The sequence below is a fragment of the Nelumbo lutea genome, chromosome 2 (genome assembly GCF_056320005.1).
Source record: "Nelumbo lutea isolate HS-2025 chromosome 2, American lotus-T2T, whole genome shotgun sequence".
Lineage (NCBI taxonomy): Eukaryota > Viridiplantae > Streptophyta > Magnoliopsida > Proteales > Nelumbonaceae > Nelumbo > Nelumbo lutea.
Genome location: NC_142685.1, coordinates 99964370 through 99987606, shown reverse-complemented (window position 1 = coordinate 99987606; position 23237 = coordinate 99964370). Strand labels below are relative to the sequence as shown.

General features: G+C 35.9%; 1 protein-coding gene and 1 pseudogene across 1 annotated transcript; both read right to left on the bottom strand.

The window, feature by feature from the left end:
* Positions 1 to 3621: 3621 nt before the first annotated feature.
* On the bottom strand, positions 3622 to 19208 carry GPDHC1 (6-phosphogluconate dehydrogenase family protein). The gene is made up of 5 exons (XM_088970308.1): positions 17225 to 19208; positions 15621 to 15842; positions 6518 to 6765; positions 4291 to 4430; positions 3622 to 4031 (listed from the first exon to the last, which is right to left on the bottom strand). Exons 1-5 carry the CDS (start codon positions 17877 to 17879, stop codon positions 3908 to 3910), a joined length of 1389 nt encoding a protein of 462 aa, XP_088826434.1. The 5' UTR covers positions 17880 to 19208; the 3' UTR covers positions 3622 to 3907.
* A 445-nt stretch (positions 19209 to 19653) lies between these two features.
* LOC148872292 (pentatricopeptide repeat-containing protein At4g18520, chloroplastic-like) overlaps positions 19654 to 23237 on the bottom strand; it is a 40391-nt pseudogene continuing 36807 nt past the window's right edge.

The window sequence follows — 23237 nt, the reverse complement described above, 5'->3', positions numbered from 1 at the left end:
TTTGATTTTTTAAAATACCAATTTTACCCTATCTCTATCAATTCAAATATAAATTTAAAACACCACCGAAATGTCTTTCTCTTGTCTTGGAATGTGTAAATACAAGTTAAAATATATTTTGGGATATTTTAATAAATTTATATATGAATTTAATAAATTCAATCTAAGTCAGGCTTGGGCAAGATATCAGGCCCATAGGCTTGGGCTCAGGCTTGACCTTTTTTTGGGTCAAGCTCAGGCTTTCTCAAAAAAGCCCGGCTCGAGCCTAAGCCTGACTTAATAATGTATTTATATAATAAAAATAATTTTATACAATAAATATATATATATATATATATATATATATATATATATATATTATCTTTATTATTCTTATCTTTTTTTTTTGAAGTAATAGTAAAATCTTTCTTTACTTTTTTAGGTTTTAAGGTCTTTTAATATAAATAAAATAGTTTTTATATTGAATAAAAACAAATATTTTTTCAATTTTCTGACCAGGATCGGGCTTGGACCCAGGCCCAGACTTCGGGCTTTATATAAGGGCAGGGCTCGGGCCTGAATATATTCTGTTAATACAGAGATAAAGCCTGGCTCGATTTGGAGTGTTAGGGGCTGTCTAACCACTAATAACACCCATGTTAGGACTAAGTCATCAAAGTGTACATATCCCACAACCATTCCAATTTATCACTTTGCATGCATGGCTGATTGGGCGTAAGGCATTACCATTACTTAAACAGCGCCTAATGCAGTCATCAAATGCAGCTAATACTGTAATACCATATAGAATTGGAAAGTTGGCATAGCATATTTTGCAAATTCCTTGTTAAAGGTGATGGGAGTATGAGAGAATACCATATAGTTACCATATTAGAAACCATTAGATTAAAGAAAATGATTAGGGCTGTCAACAGGTGAGGTCCAAGTATAACCAAAACCGACTCAATCAGAAATACTAAGGACCCAGAACTGAATCAGACCCGATAGGGTTTATAATTTTAGGTCCAGTATCAAATCGACCAGTTTTCAAGATAATCGGATCTGACCCAATGGATTGGAACAATATATCAGAAACGGGAACAGGAGCCAATCCATCAGTTCTAGTTCCTGGAATGAGAACCTACCCAATTGGTTCGGGCTCATTGGATTGGACCTGACCCATTAACAGTCCTGGAATAACCCTCTACTGTAAAGTCCAACTTTGAAAAGAAGAAACCTGTGAGATACTATTTTTTTAGGGTAAATCTCTTTAAACCTCCCCTTCAACTTTGGCCTACCCTTAAACCTCCCCTGACTGAAGAAAGAAGCAGAATCTAATAGTTGGCTCAAATCTTTGACCCTCTAGACCTATATATTGATGGGGATCACAGAGTGTATGGTTTTGTATGTAGAACTAGAAGCAGAGGGTAGAACCAAAGCAAATTTGTATATAGCAAGTTACAGTGTATGGTTTTGTCTTTGTGAAGATAATGTGCTTTCATGAGCAAGGGGAAAGAATTGGTCCACAGATATATACAGACTAAACCTTGAATGCCACATCATTTTACCCTTTTCCCGATTTTGAGATGGGTGGATTTAGAGTCTGACATGTCTTTTCATTAGCTTCACACTGGGCTTGCCATCTTTCATGCTTCCACAATTTAGGTTTTGTGCATGCCATTTTCAGAAAACCAATGACTTGGATTATAATTAAACATTTTATTTTGGAATTTTGGTTTACAAATCAATAGAAACTGCCAACAGCTGCATTTGAATTGGGTGTTGTTGAAAGCACCCAACCTGGGGTTTGTTAAAATATCATTGAAAGTTCATCCTTTTGAGAAGCCTGATCCATAATCATGATATCACTGGAACCGAGGGGATGAGGCAAGATTCAAAAGTGCATTATAGAAGATAAAGTAGGTGTACCATGGATCCCAGTCAAATGGGTGAAATAAAAATGTATTTTCTTTTTTCTTGGGTATGGTTGCAGTGATTGTTTATGGGTTTCTGGCAAGGCAGGCTATGTCTTCTCCTTTGTAGTCAACACCCATCATTGAGCTTCCATTTGTTTGGTTCATGGACTGGAGACTTGACAGAATTGAGACTCATCACCTGCATATTTCCCAAGTCCAAACTAGATCTCAGTTTTCCATCCAAGCATGTAAACCAGTTTGCATTCATATGTGATTAGGCTGGGTTTGAATCAGGAAAATCCACAGGGAAGATTGAATTTAGACCACAGGCACTCTCGCTCAAACTGAAATGCAAAGGGCACTCAGAAAAAAAAATATGTATAAGCATTGATTTCTATTAGTTCAGCTTGAGTTCAAAATTTTGTCTTGCTGTTGATCAAGCCTAGAAGCCTACAACCCAGAATCACCTCAAATAGCTCCTAAGGTTTGGCACTGTAGTCAGGCTTTATCTAAGGATTGAGCTTGGGCTCTGGCCCTCAAAACAAATTAACCTGCCAGTGCTGTGCTGGATCCCGCTCAAGAAGCTCAATTACAGGACACCCAGTTCGGATAGCCATCTTTGTTAAGTTATATGCTTGAGTTGGCTTGTGATCCTCTGCAGATTGTTTGCAAAAAATTTTGGGGAGTGCAAATCATTGAAGGAAAAAAGAGAAAAACTGGATAGAATTAAGGCTGCATTTGGGTGAGAAAATTATTGTTAACGATGTGATGCACTGATGCTGACACCCAGTTATGAGCAAGAAGCAAAGCCATCGGCTGTACCTTGATCTTCAGTATCAGGAGCAGCATGGCTATACCAGTGAGGTCTCAATAAAGTTAACAGGAAGGGGAAAAGATGAAAAGGGTAATATGATCATTTTGAACAGAGGTTAACTGCTGATGATTTGATCTAGATCTGTTAGCCGCCCCCGCTGGTTTGAGTAGAGAGAGAGAGAGAAGAGAGAAGAGAGGTCGGAAAGGAGGATGATGGAAGGTTGCCAGTTTGAGTAAAAAAGATGGTGATCTTCACGTATAAATAATCTGTAACGGAAAACTTAACGGGGAAGGAGTTGTGCGACAATTGTCAGAAATTTACCCTATTAATTAATAGTGGCAGCATCCACATGTATTAATTGTCCACTACCATGCAATGGCTCTAGAATAAATCAGGGATATGAATCAGAAAGCACATGCTTACATGCGACTTCTGTAACATACTTTTTTATGCATAACTTCTAAAAGTACAATTAACTTAACTCAAACGATTTGAATTGATTCTCCGAAATCCAAATCAATAATTTTAAATTTCTAACATGGTTCTTCTGCAATTGCAATAGCTGGGGCCTTGGACAAAACCCATAAACTGATCTGCATGTTCCTGGGTTCTCTCTAAGAAGCCTGAAAATGATGGGGCTTTGAACACACTCCCTCTAAGGCTTGCACCTAGTGCAGTATTTTTTTTTTTTTTTGATCAATAACTGTGTATCGTATTAATATTATGAAAAGTTACAGAGTAAGGAGCTCAACAATCTTAGCTCCCGAGAACAACCATTGAACACCAAAAACACGATTACAATACAGCCCAAAATATAGAATTTCTGTTCACCCCTTGTCTAGCTAGACCATCTGCCAATACTGCACCTAGTGCAGTATTGATATATACCAAGTAGTCAAGGCACAGATACTATTTCCGAATTGTTACTTAACATTAACTATAAGATAAAAATCATATGACATGCTATCAGGAAAGCTATTCTGGAATACTGAACCTTCTACAAGATCATAATATCATATATAGCAGCAAAGATACATATGAATGAATTTAGATACATAATCCATTACAAAACCCTCATTCTCATTGATTTTACAAATTGATCTACAACTTATAGTAAAGTTATCGATCCCCCTTCCCAACAATCTTGCACCATTTTGAAGAGTATCCACTAGAAAACAACCACAGCATCACCAGTTGATCAAGGTTGCCCAAGAAGTGATGGTCTGTAGAAGGAATGGCTCTGTGCAATCTCAATACGATCACGAGGATCATACATGGTTTCATCCCTTAATGCTTGTAGAATAGCTTGTGATGGGATTTCCCTGCAGAGATGGGCCTCCAAACTTTCATAACCAACTTTGGACAGTCAACTGAACAAAATGGCTTGTCTTTTAAACTAAAGCTAACAAATCTAAAGACATCAATTTCTTTCTGTTTTTAGCCAAAAAAAAAAAAAACAGATCTTTTTGTTTCTTCTAGGCCATTTACAGTTTTGCAACTCCTTGAATCAGAACATTCACAGCTTTTTCTATGTAAATAAAGATCTTCTAAAAGAAAGATAAGAGCGATAGATTTGTTTACCTTTTTATTAGAATTTTATATAAGGTCTTCAAGATGGGGCAAAGCTCAACAGGAGCAACAGGTTTGTTTTCATCAGGATGCAACACACTTAAGCTAGACTGACTTAGCAGCTCATAAAATGCTCCCACAGCAGAGACTCCCTGACAAATTCAAGGCAGAGTAAGCATTCTTACTAGGTATGACAGTAGTACTGGAAACAAAAAACAAGGGAAAAACATTAAAGGTTAAGTATGTGCAAGAGTCACTGTTAGAGGATTTAAAATATCACGAGTCTATGAATTTGTTTTAGTTTTTTTTTTTTTTTTTTAATTCATGGCAGTTCAAATATTCCAAATTCTCTCATATGTAATTGAGAGTTGTGGTAAAAATTTTCTTCCACATTTTTTCATATGTTTGTAGGTCATTCATCTCATTTGGTATCCACACAGATTTGTCGAGGTGAATAACATGAGACAATAGTTCCCAGTAACAGCTGCAAGTTGAGTAACAAGGTTCATTTCCAGGTGATTTTCCAATCCAATGAATAGATAGTAAAGACTACTTTTTTTCTCTTCCCCATTTATCCTTTTTCAGCCATTAATTACATTAATTATATGATACCCAACCAAAACATTTTCCATTTATGTATTAAGAAAGCAGAAATATTCTGTACCATACCCAATGATAAAAACACTATTTAATGGCTTAGTATCAAAGAAATACATAGATGCATTAGGGTATAAAGACCCTATCCAAACTTAGCATACCATATTTAGTATCCTGACTAAAAAGACCACCTTATGGTGATTTGGATTGAAAAGAGAGGCACTTCGGAGAAGGGTGGTGGCCTACAAATATGGGGTTATTGGCTTTGGATGGAACCCTAAGGAAGTGAAGATATCTTATGGAGTAAGTGTAAGGAAAGGGATTATGAGTTTCAAGGCAGCTTTTCTCAATCTTGTTTCCTTCAGAGTTGGTGATGGAACAACAATCAAGTGTTGGGAAGATGATTGGTTGGGTATTGGGAAGCTTCCCTCCCTCGGCTGTACAACTTGGGCATGAAGAATAGCTCCATTTCAGAGAATTTTGAGATTAATCAAGGCAGAACAATTTGGTGTCCGAAATTTAGAAGAGCTCTAATTGATTGAGAAGTTCAAGAGTGTTGAGATCTAGCAAAATTACAATTAGTGGAGCCTCAGGTGGAAAGGAAAGATTCAAAATGGTGGAAAGAATCAAGAAATGGTTTATTTTCAGTTAAATTCTTTTCAGTCCCTCTCAAGATCAAGTGGACATGTCTCAAGGGTGAAAGGCATTTGGGGAAACCCTATTCCACCAACGGTGGAAGTGTTTGCGTACTTAGTGGCTTGGGATAGTATCTTGACTTTGAATCACCTTCAAGATAGAGGTTTTTTCACTTGGCTAACAGATGCTACCTTTGTGAGAATGCCAAGGAGAATGTGTTCCATTTTCTGGTTGAGTGCCTAATTCTCCAAATTTATTTGGGGGTTTTTCTTTAGGCTTTTCAAAGTGGGTGGATGGTCTCCCATCTCAGTGGATGAAATTTTATCTAATTGGCTTAAGATAGCTGGGAATGTCGAGGCAAAGATCACCTGGATATGCATTCCTTTCGCAGCCTGTTGGGAGATATGGAAAGAAAGGAACAGGAGAATTTTTAATGGAAAAGCTCATTCAAGGGATCACATAACACACCTATGTGGCAAACAAGTCATGGACTGGATCTTGATCCTCCCAAAGTTCGAAGGAATCTCAAAGGAAGATCTTGGTACTGGATTTTGGAATACATAGCAGTTAGCTTGATGAGATTTTGCTTTTTTCTCTTTGTTCTTTGTTTTTGGGCCCATGCTTATTTGAATCATCTCTGTTGCTGTCCTTCCCTTGTATTTTTCCTCTTTTGCTCTCTCTTGTAAGGCTGTTCTCAAGTGATATCTCATCATTTCCAGATGTACTGTTTTTTCATATTAATAAAGCTTTCCTTTTATTGATTACCGAAAAAAATCTTTTAACAATGTCTTAGTCTCATGAAGTGCTCTAGACTTTCTTAATTAAGCTAATCCAATACAGTAAACATTTTATTTGGATGATCAAGCAAGAACAGCAATGCAATGTCATGGTCAAAAACATAGTTCTTGAACCAACATGCAGTAGACATGTTTGAGTAAAAATTCTAATCGTTGAACTTAATACATAATTAATGGATCTAATGAAGTACTAGAATCAGGATACGGACCTGAATCATTCCTTTTCCCTTGATACTGTCACCCATATCCAGGCTCAATTCTCCCTTAGCTAACATCTGACCATACCATGCATTACGACCTTTCAACAGGGTTACATAAGTGTCAGAAAGTAAAGGCCCAGCAAGTTTCTCTGGTTCTTCAGCCAACAGGTGTGTAATAAAAATCATTTCTGATGTACAGTGTGCAAAGTATACTGACTTGCTGGTAGCACTCTCATTGGTTAGAGCGGCTACCATTCCTGTGAGAAACCAAAATTAATAGTTACATGTATTGTGATTCCAAAACCTAGTATCATTCTCAAGACAATTGATTTGTTATTCAAAGTACTAATTCAAAATCTCAACAACTTGTTTATTATATAGTATTTTATAGATATTCTTGATGCTTCAAATAAAGGTTCAGCATGCTATTCATGAAGACAAGCATATAAATATGTTTGTGTAGCCTTTAAAATGGCAGAAACATGGCAGGTCATGTATGTATATGTCTGTATGAACAGATAATGGGGTCAATCCAAGCCATTCAACAAGTTGGGGCCTGGAGGCCTTCTGGAAATGCCACCTTTTCAATCCTCTTGCCCACATCATCCTTGTATAATCGTAGCTTTTAATGGAGTAGAGGGCATAGTGTTGAAATCAAGAAGTTCAGGGGGGTCTGTGTTGCAAAACAAAGTTCAGGGGGCTAAGTCTCACCACCCCCTAAGTACAGGGTAGCAGTCTGTAATTCACCCTTATAAATACACATGGATACATAGATATGGGTATTCCTTGTAATAAACCCTTTTTAATAGTAAGGGAATATCTGTTTAAGAGTAGCGATGATTGAAGAAAATTGATTTAGTTTATTGATTTAATCCAAATAATTAGTGATTGAGAACATCATGTGTTCCTATTGCACAAAAATTGTAATTCTTAATGCATGAATTGATGAATGGCACAATTGTCCTATTTTTTTCTTCTATTTTTTCCACAAGAAAAAAAAAGAGAAGAAATCATCATGCTAAAATTAAAATAAAACAAGCACTCATGAAGTTGTTGGTTTCTGAACTTGCATTAGGAAGCTAATATAAGTAAGGTAAGCCTATAATGTTTTTATTAGTATTTGACTCATAAAGCGAGAATAACAAGCTTGGATTTTGAGCAAAACTGTCTAGCCCATTCAAAATGATCTTTTATTTGTCCCCTAAGCTATGTTAGTTCCTCACTGCTAATTATACATGCATTAGCATTTGATGAGGCTGCATCTGATAATTGATGGTAACAACTCAAGATGAATAAAAATCTTCTAAGATATAATGATCTGATAAATGGATATACCATCAAGAAAGCTAATCTAATTATGGGTTAAGTGTGTATTGTAATTATGTACAACAATTTTCCAAAGCTAAATTAAAAAAAAAAAAAAAAAACAAATTTCCAAGGTTGAATCTAGTTAGAAAAGAATATGCAGAAGAGATATCTGTTACTTTGGCAGAAGTTACATCACTAATATGCAGAAGAGATACCAAGGTGCTTTGGTATGTCTGTAAGCATAGTTTTCAAGGCGCCAAGGCGAGGCTAGGCGACTGGGGGGCGCGCCTTGTCGCCTAGGCGACGGATTTTTTTATGTTAAAACATAGATCCTAGGATAGTTCCCTAGGTACCATAACCATATTTCTTTAATAATTATTCATGATTTTCATAAGAAAAGTATAAATTTCATATTAAAGTATAGAAAATCAACATATTCATGAGAAGAAAAGGAAGAAGGAAAATAAAATTCAAAAAATATAGGGGCTGAACCCTTATTTTTGTTATTGGAAAAGAAGAAAATAAAAAGTATTGTAGTAGTAGTAGTAGTAGTAGAAGAAGAAGAAGACGATATGGAAGAGGCATATGTGCTGATTAGATAAAATTTTAAGTTCTTCCTTACTTATTGGTTCAGGTTTTTAAGTCTTCAAGGGTTCAGAACAGCATTTAGCAATGTTTGTGTTGATTAAACCCTAATAAATAAGAAAATAATAAAAAAATAGTATATAAACACACAAAATTAATATTTTAGTTTAATGTCTATTTTATAATTATAATCTCAAAAAAGAATGAATAAAAAAGTATTTTATGGTAGGAAGTAGAAAACTGCTTGGCGATTAGGCGAGGCGAGCCTCAAAGGGCGCCTTGTCACCTTGACAACTATGTCTGTAAGGTTAATTCTTTGTTTTTAGGGTTGCTTTTGTTAGGGCGGGTCTGTCGTATTTTGGTTATGTTCTTGCTGGGTGATTCCTTATCACCCTGCTGTAATCTCCTTTTCCTTTTTTCTCTAATAAAGTTTATTTTTTATTTATTTTCAAAGAAAAAAAAAACATTCATCTCATTCACTGCCACTGTCATTGGATGAGAGTAATACCAAGTAGACTAACTAATGTGCTGTCTAGAGATTTGAAAACACGGTAGCGAAGTTATATCACTATCATTCATCACATCCACTGCAACCGTAATAGGATGAGAGTAATACAAAGTAGACTAACTTTTGTGCTGTCTGGAGATTTGAAAAAGAAGTTGCCTGCTGTCATTTATACCTCCTTTTTTTTTTAAAGATTGCAGTCAACTTTAGGTTCATTAATTGGAAGTCAACAGTTAGAAACTAGAAAAACATGTTCTCTACTATGAAGGCATATCTGCTATCGTAGAAGAACTTACATTACTGACATTCATCTATCCACTGCCACTACTTGCACCAAGTGAATTGACCAATATGCTATCAAGAGATCTAAAATACAAGTTGCATACTGCCTTTAACCTAACAGATTTCTTATATATTGTAATTGAAGTTTAATTGAGTAATTGGAAGTTTAATTGAGCAATTTTCTGGACTCCAGTGGTGGAAAGATTGAGAAGAGACTAGCTCGGTGGAAAAGGAACTATGTCTCATTGGGTGGGAGATTAAGCTTGATAAAATCCACTTTAGCTAACTTACATGTCTGTTTCATGTCTGTCTTTAGAATGCCTTAGGTAGTTGTAAAAGGAAATAAGGAATTGAGGAAGCTTATAAGGGATTTTCTTTGGGAACCAATGGAAGTGAAAGAAAGATCATTTAGTGAGATGGGAAGATATTTGGATTGGAGAGTTTCCATTTGAAGATGTTTTTCCTTCTTTGTTCGCTCTCTCCCATCTTAAAGAAAGACATGTGTCTGATTTCATTCAGCCTTGTCCTTCTTCCTCATGGTTGAATTGGAACATGGGATTCAATAGGAATCTTAGTGAGTCTGAAATTTCTTTTGTATCCAACCTGTTCAGTATTTTGAATTTTATAGTCTTTGATGATATGGGGAGAGATAGCCATGTGTGGTCTCTTAATCCTTTGGGGGTGTTTTCTTGTAAATCCTTTTTACTTCTCTTATAGCCACCTCCTCCTCTCCTCCTTCCCTATAAAAGAAGTTTGGTGTTTCCCTATCCTCCCAAAGGTCAATGCTTTTTGTTGGGAAGTCTTCCATGGGTGCATTAATACTTACAATTTCTTACAAAGGAAGAGACCAAACTGGATCTTGTCCCCTAATTGGTGTTTCGTATGTAAGTAGAATGGTGACATTGCTTTTCATCTCTTAATCTCCTATCCCTTTGTTTGTTGTATCTGGGAATGCTTTTTTTTTCCTTCTAGTTCCAGGTGCCCTTGCTAGTTTGGAAAGGTTGTTTTGTCCATCTATTCTAAGGAGCACAAAAAGGAGGGACAGGATTCTATGGAAATGACAAGGGCAATGGTGCCTTGAACAGTTTGGGAAGAAAGGAACACAAGAATATTTGAGGGGAGAGGAGTAAGAAAACAATGATTGAGATCATAAACTTAAGAGTTGCACATTAGGTAAAGACTTTGAAACTCTTTTCAGAATTTAAGGTGGAGTGCTTCTTTAGGAACTGAGGGGCAATAGCTGGCTCTTCCTCTAGGAAACAAAAAGTCCAACAGGTTTGGTCACCCCAGTTGGAGGCTAGATGAAATTGAACTTTGATGGCAGTAGTATTGGCAATCCAAATCCCTCAAAAACTAGTGGGGTGATAAAGAATGAGGGTGGCAACTTATGTGCTTTGTTCTCCGGCCCATTTGTGCAAGGAGATTCGGTAAGCGTAGAACTATTAGCAACAATTTTGGGAGCACAGAAAGCTAAAGAAATGGGAATTGGTAGATTGATTATTGAAAAGATTCGATGATAGTAATTGGGTGGTTGAGAAAAGGTGAGCAATGATCAGAAATGTGCTTGCACTTCAAGTGGTTATCAAGAGACATGGACATTCAAACAAGATGGGTAAGAAGATCTGCTAATAGCTTGGTAGATGGCTGAGCAAAGCATGGGGTTCAAAGACAACAAATGCATTGGGCACAATTGTAATTTAGTGTTGGGTGGGTTTGCTTTGTAAAGGATATTCCAGATTCTCACAACTTTTTGTCATAATCTTTTTATTCAAATATATTAATGAAAGAATGATTTTCTATGTTGCTGGTCAAAAAATAAAATTTTTTATGGTCTGAAGCTAGCTTCAAACCATATAATTTAACATTCTGTTTAGATTACAAGAGATTCAAAGTACGATTTGACAGAACTGATGCAATAGCTTGTGCATAGTTTGGTTTTCTCCTCCTTGGAAGCCCGAAAGGAAGCCATCAAATCTGAAAGGAGAAGAAAAAATTGCAAAAAGATTCCGGTCTCATTTTCATCTCACAAAAGGTATCTGAGATATAAGTTGGAGAGAAGCAGAAGTAGGGCCAACAGACTCAGTGAAACCAGCTATCCAGCTTATCTTAGGGCTTACCTAGAACATAGTACTACAACAGGAAAATAAAATTTCTCACCCATGTAAAGGAAATCTGATTTCTCCTCTATCTGGGACAACAATGGTAATTTCCTAATTTTCTGGTGATTCTACTTTGAGACAATTTGGGTCTTTTGAGAGTTATTTTCCAGCTTGATAGTGTCTTAGGAATAGGTTTTTATCATATTAAGCAATCAAACTAGTTTAAAGAATCTTATCTTTGAGTTTTCTGAATGTTAAAAAATATTAGTTGGAATAATATCATTTTTATTTTAACCTATTTTTCAGTGGTCTAAACTTATTTATTTTGTTTGATTTTAGTGTCATTAGATAGGTTGTTTAGCTGCCCCTGGATGGAAACAAAGATTTTGTAAATCCAACGTGTTTTTAGAGAGTTATTGTCATTTTATTAATAGATTGTTAATCATTGATGGGATTTGAGTTTCTACTCTGCATTGGGGGTATTTCTAGTTTGGTCAAGTTTGGAGGAATAGTAGTGGGCATCTAGAGTTGTTATAAGAGTTTAAATCCATAGCTATTGTTTCCCTGTCAACCCCACATAGCACACATTTCAGGAATCTGCATACCCCTTCTCATCAAACCATCTCTTTTGAGAAATTTGTTGGAATAATATCTTTCAGTTTAAACTTATTTATTTAAACTTATTGGAGGTATTTCTAGTTTGGTCAAGTTTGGAGGAATAGTAGTGGGCATCTAGAGTTGTTATAAGAGTTTAAATCCATAGCTATTGTTTCCCTGTCAACCCCACATAGCACACATTTCAGGAATCTGCATACCCCTTCTCATCAAACCATCTCTTTTGAGAAATTTGTCAACCCCACTAGTTTAAAGAATCTTATCTTTGAGTTTTCTGAATGTTAAAAAATATTAGTTGGAATAATATCATTTTTATTTTAACCTATTTTTCAGTGGTCTAAACTTATTTATTTTGTTTGATTTTAGTGTCATTAGATAGGTCGTTTAGCTGCCCCTGGATGGAAACAAAGATTTTGTAAATCCAACGTGTTTTTAGAGAGTTATTGTCATTTTATTAATAGGTTGTTAATCATTGATGGGATTTGAATTTCTACTCTGCATTGGAGGTATTTCTAGTTTGGTCAAGTTTGGAGGAATAGTAGTGGGCATCTAGAGTTGTTATAAGAGTTTAAATCCATAGCTATTGTTTCCCTGTCAACCCCACATAGCACACATTTCAGGAATCTGCATACCCCTTCTCATCAAACCATCTCTTTTGAGAAATTTGTCCAGCACTGCAGTCCATAACGAAAAAGCTACCTTCAATGTTATGTATGGAATCCAGAACTGCTTATAAGGAAAATCCATCTCCAAAGAATCACTCAGCTTCTTATAAAAGGACTTAACTGTAAAATTGCCTGAGTTGCCCCATCTCCATCTTCTTGCATCCAAGGCTCCTGGATGCAGAAGGTTACAGTTCAGCAGTCTAATCATGGACTCCAACCCCTCAATTTCCTTCATTAAAATTCCTCCTCAAGGTGGGGCACCAAATAATCCCACCCCACCACCAATGATCTCATGCAAGTCTGCCACCCTTTCCACCCTATTATCTGCCAGAATGAAAAAGACTTGGGAACCTGTTCATCAAAACTCTATCTTCACACCATCTATCTCTCCAAAAACTAGTTCTATCAAAATGAATGTTTGATGTTTATGTATTGCCAAGAATTGGTGTTGGAGTTTCCTTTTCTTTTCGATCTGTTTTCCTATCTTCTCCTTCTTTTCTATCTCTCTTTTAAAGGTATGATCCCTTCCTCTTTCTCTTTGTCTATCTATTCCTCTTTTTTTTTCCTTTTTTATAGATTATCTATTCTTCTGTTACTTTCTTATAACTCCTTCAATCCAACATTATGAACACTTTACACAAAAGGAATACGAAGACTTTTAATTGATGAAAAGGCATTTTAGTAAAGAAAAAGAGGAAAGATACAATAAATTCATTACCTCCACATTAAAGGATAAACCAAGAAACCAAAGTCAAAAACAAACCATACCTGTGAAGCCAAACATGGATGCCAACATGGACACAGATACAGGAAATCAGGAAATATGAATACAATTCCCCATGTTCTCAAAATCCTGGACATGAATATGGGTATGGCTATCCCATATAAGATGCTTATGTATCTAGTTTTGAACTATTTTAAATTTATCAAGACTTATGGCTTGCCAAATTTAATTAAATTTCTAAACATGCATATTTTTATAGTATGACTAATGATTTATTAAAACACACCATTTTACATAATTTTAAAATCCTTAATGCTACAGATTTTATCTAAAAGTGCCTATGCAGTATCTGGTGTCATATTGGGTATATAATATGTCTGAAAACATTATGGTAGGCTATAGATATCCAGGTATTATAGAACCACACCCAAGCTGGCGATGCCACTCTTTGTAAGCCCAACTTCAATGTCATGATTTGTGAAAATATAGGAAGATTAATAATTTCTAAGTATTGATGCAAGCGATGCCAACTTTCCCTCTTAGAGAAGGATGCATTGTTTTTACCAATGAGTATAATTATGCATTAAAATCCAGGTAAATCTATAGTTCAAATAAATAACTAATAAAGAAAGTCTTTATTGGACTTAAAATACAAAAAAGAAGGGAATGGAACAATGTAGTCAAGGTGTCAAGGTCTGGCAATAAATTGATATAGCAACAGCCAAGTACCACATCACAATGCACCTTTAGGTAGTGAAATGTGACAATCCAATGCAAGAACATATAGATTATATTCAAAGAGTATTATAATAAAATTACACAACAATTCCTGTAATAATGCAAATCAAACTGTTATCTAGTTAGCCATTCATATGATAAGCTAAACTGATGCAGGCATTGGTCACAGAAAAGGTCATGGAGAATGCAACTGATTGAATAGGCATTATTATTCTCTTGCATTGAGAATGTTGAAGTCAAGAATTTGAGAGGGTTTCTAATTTATTTCCAGATTCTTCTATTTCTTTCCTCACTTACTTACCAGATGGTTCCAGAAATAACTTACAATAAAATTAGAGAAAGTAGATAGTCACATGTAGACCTGTCCATGGACCGGGCTTGGCTTTTGCCAAAATTTGATTGGGCCTGGCCCAAATCCCAAGCCCAAAACAGTGTAAAGCGAAGTCTGAAGCCCAGCCTGTGAACAGGTCTAGTCACGTGCATAAAAGACCATCAATAGCACCTGTAAGAAGTGATCTGTTGCAAGTTGAAGGGGCTAGAAGGGGTAGGGGTAGACCAAAAGGGATATGAATTGGAAGTGAAAAGAAATGACTTTTTTTTCTCAACTTAAGAAATGATGAAGCACCCATAATTTAACAATGGATATGGCACTAAACAGAATGGAATGGCAAAACAGGACTCATTAGCCAACCCCATATAGTTAAGATAAGGCTTGGATGATGACCATCATTATCATCTAAGCCCCATCCCAACCATTAATAAAAGATATTACATTAATGGCTGTATAGTATAGACATGCAAATCAATATTCTCAGATATATTTTCTCAAGCAGAACAAAATATAGAACTAACAACATTGAGTAGTAATAGGGCTGAAAAAATGTGTTATGTTCATATGCAATATATCATATTCTACCATGTCATAGGATTGATTAAGAACCTATAGTAATCTAATTCTGGAAATTCTTTGCAAAAGTTCTATCTAAACAAAAAAAGATATGGCATTGATGGTTGTAGAGTCTAGACATGCATATTAATATTAACATTCTTAGATATGGTTATGGTCCCAACTCCCAATTGATCTAAGGTCCAAATATACACTCTGATTCAGGTGCCTTCTCCATATTTCCTCAAACTCAATTTCATGTCACAAGAAAGGCTGCCAACCCTAGGCACATGATCAACTCAGCTCAACCCAATCAAGCTCAGACCTAACAATATGGGTCTAATGAATCAGCTACATGGATCGTGTTTCGCCATTTAGCCATTTCACCTAACAATCAGGCTGCCAATTGCAAGTAAGTGGTTAAATATGGGTGACTAGATCATTCATCATATAAATTCAATATGAAAATGCCTAGCCTGAGGCACTGCCAGTACCAAATATTCAACATTTAGTATCAATCCTGTAGCCCAATCAATAGGGCCTTCTAATTTTTGTTTTATTTACTATAGTCTTAATATCAATTTTAAACTTCCAATCACCTATCAAAAGGAGAAAAGTCAATAAAAATCTCTTTCACAGTCTCACTTCAGATTCTGTTTAATTAAATAGATCCTACTGATATGTATTGATAAACTAAAAACTTACCAGCACCAATAGCATAAACATTCTTCAAGCCTCCCATAACTTCATGAGTGACAAGGTCACTGTTATCCCACACAATGAAGTGGGGCTGCCTCAAAAACTTTGCTAGAGGTTTCCTCCATTTATCAGCTCCACATATACGCGCATTAGCATACTCCTTGTTGTAAATCTCAGAGGCAATATTTGGTCCTCCAAGATAGAGAATGTTCTCCATAGGAATACCAGCTGCCAGGGTTATGCACAATTCAGGCTTAGAAGGGGCATTTTTATTTTATTTTTTGATAAAAAGTACAATCAAACAGAGAAATAAATCAGTCCACTTTTTTCATTAAGTACACTAATATACAGGGAAAGGGAAAAAAAAAACAAAATAGTTGCAAGAAATCCATACTTTTTTGGTGGGGAGGGGAGGAACAATTTCTTTTTCTTTTTTGTTTTCTTTTGATAAGTGAAGCAATTTCAAGCAATTAAATCGATATTAATATTTGCAGCATAATAAGTCACTGAAGGCATGTATGTTATAGTTAAAGGCAGTAAATATTCTAAAATTAAATTCATACATCTATTCTATCATTACATATACAAAAATGACATTATGAACCTAACTGTCAAAACATATGAACTAATTAAAAACAAGAAAAAGAAAGTCCTCCATGTGTTAGAATATCAAGAAATTGTGAAGACTTACGGTAATTATTGCTTCAATGAATGAAGATACATGTTTCTCCTCCAAAATAGATTTTAGAGTGTTATTTACACACCTTATGGTAAAGGGAAAATGTGTTCTATTACAATGAAAAAGAGGAAGAACCTACTCATGAGTTCATGAATCAATCAAAAGAAAATTTTGGATGAGCATGAAATTGTTAAAACCAGCAGATTCTAAGTTACAGCCAACTAGGACTACAACAATATGAAATCCATAGATATCTGAGAAAATGTGTCTGACATTACTTTAGCCCATTTCCAAATCGACTAAAGCCATCATATTAACCCCCTGTCCAAGGTTGACCTCCCGAATACAGCCACGGCACCTTTTTCTATTCTCATACTACAACCCTGACTACCATTACCATAATTCTACTGTCTAATCAACTGTGCAACTGCCAGTTGGTCATTTCTGATTCTCTGACATCCTAAGCTTATAAGAAGTGACAAACATACAAATTCAACTCTTAACCTCTATTTAGCAGAAGATGCTAAAGTACCTGCTTCCTGAATTTCTCAAAGGACAATTATGTGCAATTCTACTGTCTAATCAACTGTGCAACTGCCAGTTGGTCATTTCTGATTCTCTGACATCCTAAGCTTATAAGAAGCGACAAACATACAAATTCAACTCTTAACCTCTATTTAGCAGAAGATTCTAAAGTACCTGCTTCCTGAATTTCTCAAAGGACAATTAAGTGTTCATTCCATAACTCCTTAACAAAACCATACACAGAATTGAGATTATGTTAACAACAAGTGAGTTAGAGATGTATTCAAAGAAAAAGGTAAATAAACAAACGGATCTTTAATGTAAAACAGAAAAAATAAATAATAATTGGAGCAGGCATTGGAACTACAGAAACCCAAGTGAAGGAAAAAAGAAAAAGAACTCTTACTTGCGCGACTAATCATTTGTGTTGGAGTTATTATATGGGGAACGGGATTCAATGCAGCCTCTATACCCTTTGCCAAAGAGATGATAACTGGAGTTGTTAGTCTCTCTTTCCAATACCTGCTGATCTCTTCGAAAAGCTCACGAGTTTCTGTCGATGGCAAGCCATTGATCACAATATCAGCATCCCAGACGGCCTCCTGTAAGTTGGTGACAACCTTTAATGGACAAAGTGGCGTGTCAATCATGTTCAAGCAGAACCCATCTCTCAAAATTTCATCAGCATACAGTGTCCGGTCACCTAGTCGTGCCTCAACATATTTCAAGTATGCACAGCGCCTGATCAGGCGCCTCAATACATCCTCCCTCGAATTGATCACTTCAAACAGGTGCTCTGCCGTGGCCCTGTCGACAGTCCTACCCGGCCTTCTCCAAATCCTGATCTGCACTTTTTCTCGAAGATGGCCATAGCTGTCTTGCAGCAGAGCTGCAAAAACACTACCCCAGGCACCAGCCCCAACACCCACAATCCTCAGTAGGTCACCTTTAGCTTTGCCCAAAAGGCGACGGAGCTCGTCAAGCTTCTCCTCCGCACCATTGCCATTATGAATGGAGCCATTTGAATGCCCATTCTGGACCACTTCTGCAGTCCCAACCATCTTTTTTCAATAATCTCCAACACCAAGCAACTTAGAGATTACAGTCGATCACCAATAAATAAGAAAAATCAAATCCTCAAAAGGAATCGTCTTTGTGGGTTTACTGTTAAGATGCAAGATCAAAATGGCCTCTCTATTCAGCTTTCAGAAAATGTTGATTCCCATCGGCAAATCAATATCGAATTCGTTTGAACTTCAGGCACTCCTAGGCTACCCAAGCCTGATTCTTACATGGGTTATGCTTCACAGACAACCTAAGCCCCTACGGCACTCAAGCCTAAGTTTATTTTCAATTCTCCTTGAATATCTAGGAAAAAAAAAACTGAAACAAAATGAAAAGGCGTTCTGCATAGATTTGAGTCTTGTTTCTTTTCTTCAAATCCTACCAGAACGCATGAATAATTTCAAATATTAAACCATAAGTTTTGGTCATCTACCCAACCAAACCACCCAAAAAAAGTTACGAAGAAAGAAAGAGCAAAACCTTCCGTGACAGATACTCCAAAGCTCAGACGAAGATTTGGGTGTTTGAATTTTCTTCAACTCGTCTCAACTCTGAAGCCAAAACCGACCAAATTTTTCAAGATTGCAAATCTGGGTGCCGGCATTGCTGTTGAAAGACGAGATGGGTAGTTGAGTTTCTCCAAGTTTTGCCAAAATGGTGAACAAATTAATAAATATAAACCCAATTGAGCAGTTGTTTTGTTGATCTGTCTTTGTAACTAAAGAAAACCTTTTTATCCCTTTTGAGAGCTTCACTCAAGTCTCTCAACTCAGGAAGAGAGAGAAAGAGAGAGAAGAGGCACTCGCACGGACACGAGAAATGCATGCAAGCGAGGAGGGGAAGAATGCTCGAGTTTTTGTTTTGATTTCTTTGGGCTCTTCGCGTTTTAAAGATTACAGAATGCAGAGAGAGAAAAAAAAAGGTTTGGTTGGTTCTTGCAATTAATATCTGGATGTTGCGTCTCCCAACGGTCTTAAATATGAGAATGCCGACAGGTGACTTTTCACTGCACTCATGTCAAACCGTCAAAATCCAAGAGTTTTGTTTGTTTGCGAAATTTCATTTACACTGATTATGCAAATTCTGATTTACTTTTACTTCAGTTTTTTTTAGGGTTCTAGGAGATAAAGGGCAGCTTTTTGCCTTGAATATCGACAAAAAAAAATATTTTTATAAAATAATAAAAATAAAATAACTTATTTTTGAAAAATATAAAGGAAGGGTAATAATACGTTCATCGTCTCCCTCTTCCCATGTGCCTCGCATTTGCATGGACTCTCGTTACAGAATCTTCAGCGATCCGGTGGACTCTGCGACTTAGCTCTGTCGAGCAGCCCCAGAGTAGAGGAATAAGACCCAGGGGTGGGAGTGGGAGTGACTTCTTCCAACTGCTTAGCTCTAACCCAAGTATAACAACGGTGCAGTAGGGGTGTCAATGGATTCGTTTTGGGTTGAATTCCGTTTAAATCAAAATTCTTTTGGACGGACCAATAAGACATTGAATTTGGACGGACCAATATGACATATTGTATTGGACCTGATCCATTCATAATGAATTTATATTGGATTGAGCCAATATCTGGTCCATTGATAGAAAATAAGAATATAGGTGTCAATGGACCAGGTATGAGTTGAAATCAATTTAAATTAACAAAAATTTGACAATGTCTAACCGTTCCAAAATGGTCTAAAATATTCATTGGACTGATGAGTTAACAACCACTGTGGTTGCATTGCAGAATGCCCTTTCAGATACTAATCCACAATATGTCAGCCCTTCAAGAGAACGGTGTCACCGCCTGTGCCCCTGGTGAGGGCTCTCAAGACTGGAACAGCAACCGTGAAGGAGAATGCCGCCTGTGCCCTGCTCCGCCTAGATTCACCATCATGATCCCTGCTTGAGTTGTTCATCATCATGAACAGTGTCAACCAGCCGACACTGTTTGTCATCATGCACAAAGTCAGAACTATTCAACCAGCAACCAGCAACTGCCTCACCGAGGCTTCAAATTCAGTATATTCGAATGAATACAAAGGCAGAGGAAGAGGAAGATGATGAACAATGTCATTGCCCACCCTTGATATTTAAAAAAAATTACCTTATTTTTGTTATTTTATAAAAATATTACCTTTTATTGATATTCAGGGCAAAAAGTTGCCCTTATCTGCTAGAAATTCCTTTTTTTTTTTGTCAAAAGAGAAGAAAATATATATTTATATAGAGAAAGTTACATGAGGGGATTGTCTCAAGTTGTAGCCGACTCGGAATAGTCTTTTACAAGATAAGTAAGCTAAAGTATGTGATGCATGGTTCTGTTGCGTTACAATATGTGCAAAATGTATATAAATAAAGGAGTTAATGAGTCATCTCAAGTGACTTTTATTAACTGTTAAATCCAGTGAGCAACTCTCACTCGATCAATTCTTTCAAAATCTACTAAAGCAGCATTGTCTGTATATACCAAAAGTCGTTTATAGTCCACTTAACATGGCACTTGTATGTTTGCACGTGTGTAAGGAGAGAGAAAAAATAGATAGGCTAATGCAAGGTTATAAAATGCTTCGAACTTATTTATGGTTTGCATGAAAGCAAAGTATATACATTATATGGGACTAGTGTAATTTAACATTATATAGTCAAATTTAACTTTAATGACCTTCTATAAGGTAGTGGATATGTGATATATGACATGAAAGTTTGAGAATGTGGCAATCTGAACCAGAAAGAGGAAAAAGAGAAGAGAAAACAAAGGTGGTTAGACCCATAAGGGCAACCTACATATTCTCTGGTGAGGGATCAGGCTGTTGTAGTTTGCCTGAGTCAGAATTCCGACAAAGGGGAGACAAAGAAAGTGAGTTGGTGGTTGACAAAGAGAGGAGAGGAAAATGGGAGAGAGAAAGGAGAGAAATGGATCTCCAATTTCTAATGAGTTAGAGTCCCAAAATCCCTCATATTCTAAATTATTCATATATTTTTTTATCTTTGTTACTTTTACCCATAATTATTTTGGAATGTTCTCACACTCAATTAATGTACAAGTTTATTTTATATAGTATGGATAAAATATATGAATTTGATCGTACAAAAGAATAAATAAATTTATGCTTAGTTTGGAAGGAGTACAAATACAAATACATAGAGTACAAAACCTTATAATTTATATTATTTTATATATATTTATATTGTACATATTTGTGTTTGTACTCTTTCCTTAGGCTCAGTTTGGAAGGAGGACAAATACAAATATGTGCAATACAAATACATACAAAATACAAGGCCTTGCACTCTACATAATCATAATTGCATTTGCACTCCTTCCAAATGTAGCCTTACAGTCAAAACACACAAAGCTAAGAAAATTCATTTGCATTAAATTTAGTTGTACTCCCATACTTTTTTACTAGAGTGAATGGAATTGCATTGCAATCAAACTAGAGGTGAACTTTTACATACCACCACCGCCCCAGTAGTTAGTAGTTTGGGGTCAATCACTTAACTCCCTGAACAAAATTGGCCATTCCTTGTCCATATATGTGAGGGACCAAGATCGCTTAACTAATATATTACCACTACATCTATGGGCCGTATACTTAGTTCCATCTAACATTTCATGGTGCAAATTAACTGAAACCTTTTCACTTTCTTTAGATTTTATGGCTCCATTTTAATGGTTTAGATCTTTACTTAGAATGTTGTGATTGAAAATAATAATAATAATAATAATAATAATAATAATAATAATTAGTAATGGTCCTTGTCACTTAGCTACATAAATCCCTGTTTCATCATTCCAATATTCTATTTTGGAATTTAGATTTGCTCCTCACAAAAAGTGCATCACATCAACCTTACAACACATTGTAGCTGTGAATTGGGAATATCTCCCCCATGAATGACAACTTATAAGTATTAAGATGTTTTCGGTGTGTGATTCCAAGCGCTGTAAAGTTGGTTTGAGGCATGCTCTTTTTGGAGAAGATCCCAGTTATCTATTTAGGCTATGTTTGGTTTAAAGGAAAAAGTAGAGAAAGGAAGTAAAAAGTAAGGAAACTTTTACAAACCTTGTATGGAATTCTCTACCTTTCCTTTCCTTTCCCTACTTTCTCCTTCAAACCAAACACAGATGTCATATCCATTGTTAAAATATGGGGCTTAAATCATTTCTTATCACTTTCACCCAAGTCCTTTTCAATCTGCCCCTCTTCCAGCCCTTTAACTTGTAACAACGTACACTTTTTTAATAATATTAATGAGAAGGGTTAAAATTAGTTATAAAGAAAGAAAATGACATTTTGGTGTTCTTAAAATATATATCTGACAAGGCTCAGCATATTCCATCTATTTATTAGATGGATTAATGCTAAAAGTGGCTTATATAATAATCATGTGAAAGTTTTATGGGGAAGGGGATTTCACACAAAATATAAAAAATAGTTTAGGGAGTTAATGATAGAACCCAACCCCAACCCAAAGTATGGAGGGGGTATGGAATATACATGGACATCCCTTTCTTTGCTTGTTTAGATGGGGATTTGACACAAATAAAAAAACAGTTTATTTAAGTTATAGAGCCCCACCTCACCCCCAAAGTATGGAGGGGGTATGGCATATACATGATCATGTCTTTCTTTGCTTGTTTACTCTCTCTCTCTCTCTCTTGCTGACTACAATTAATGACCATATATGAAGTAAATTTTTTAGAGGAAAAAATAAGCAAATGTTAGACATTTAAAACCTTCGAAGTTATAAGGAAGAACTTAGGAATAGAACCCTTTATATAGTATTGATTGAGATGATTTGGTCACATTCATAGAAGATAACTTAGAGCACCTTAAAAACTTAGATAGAAATAATAAAAAATGATTTTTAAGTGCCCATAATTTGACAATGGACACTGAATAGAATTGAATGGAAAAACAAGATTCATGTTGGTCTGCCCCATATGGTTGGGACAAGGCTTACATGATGATGTGATGATTAGCATTTGGAGCATTAATCTTTGCTTCCATGATCCATGATTTTCAAAAGAAAAGATTAATGATTTGTTCTCATTTTTCTCTCTAAATAAGCATGTTTATACTATGTTAGCTAACATAGCCAAAATACATTCCTCCACCTAATCAACTGATCTTATCCATGGCTTTCATTGTGTCTATAAAGTAGACGGATGATTAATGGAGGTTATGAATAAGCAGTAGGGATGCAAATGGATTGGATCAGATTCAAATCAGGGTATATCCAAATCCGATCTGATATTGTTCATGGCAGATCTAAAGATCCGGTCTCGATTTGAATTCAAATCCTATTGTAAGTCAGATCTTCAGATTTGCTCCGATCAGATTTGTTTTCTTTA

Excerpts from the sequence above, each read along its gene's own strand:
- GPDHC1 (XM_088970308.1), bottom strand. The coding sequence starts at position 17,879 with ATGGTTGGGACTGCAGAAGTGGTCCAGAATGGGCATTCAAATGGCTCC. Across the intron at positions 15,843-17,224 it reads ACAAATGATTAGTCGCGCAA|CTGGTATTCCTATGGAGAAC; the intron begins GTAAGAGTTCTT and ends TAACCCTGGCAG. Across the intron at positions 4,032-4,290 it reads TATAAAATTCTAATAAAAAG|GGAAATCCCATCACAAGCTA; the intron begins GTAAACAAATCT and ends CCATCTCTGCAG.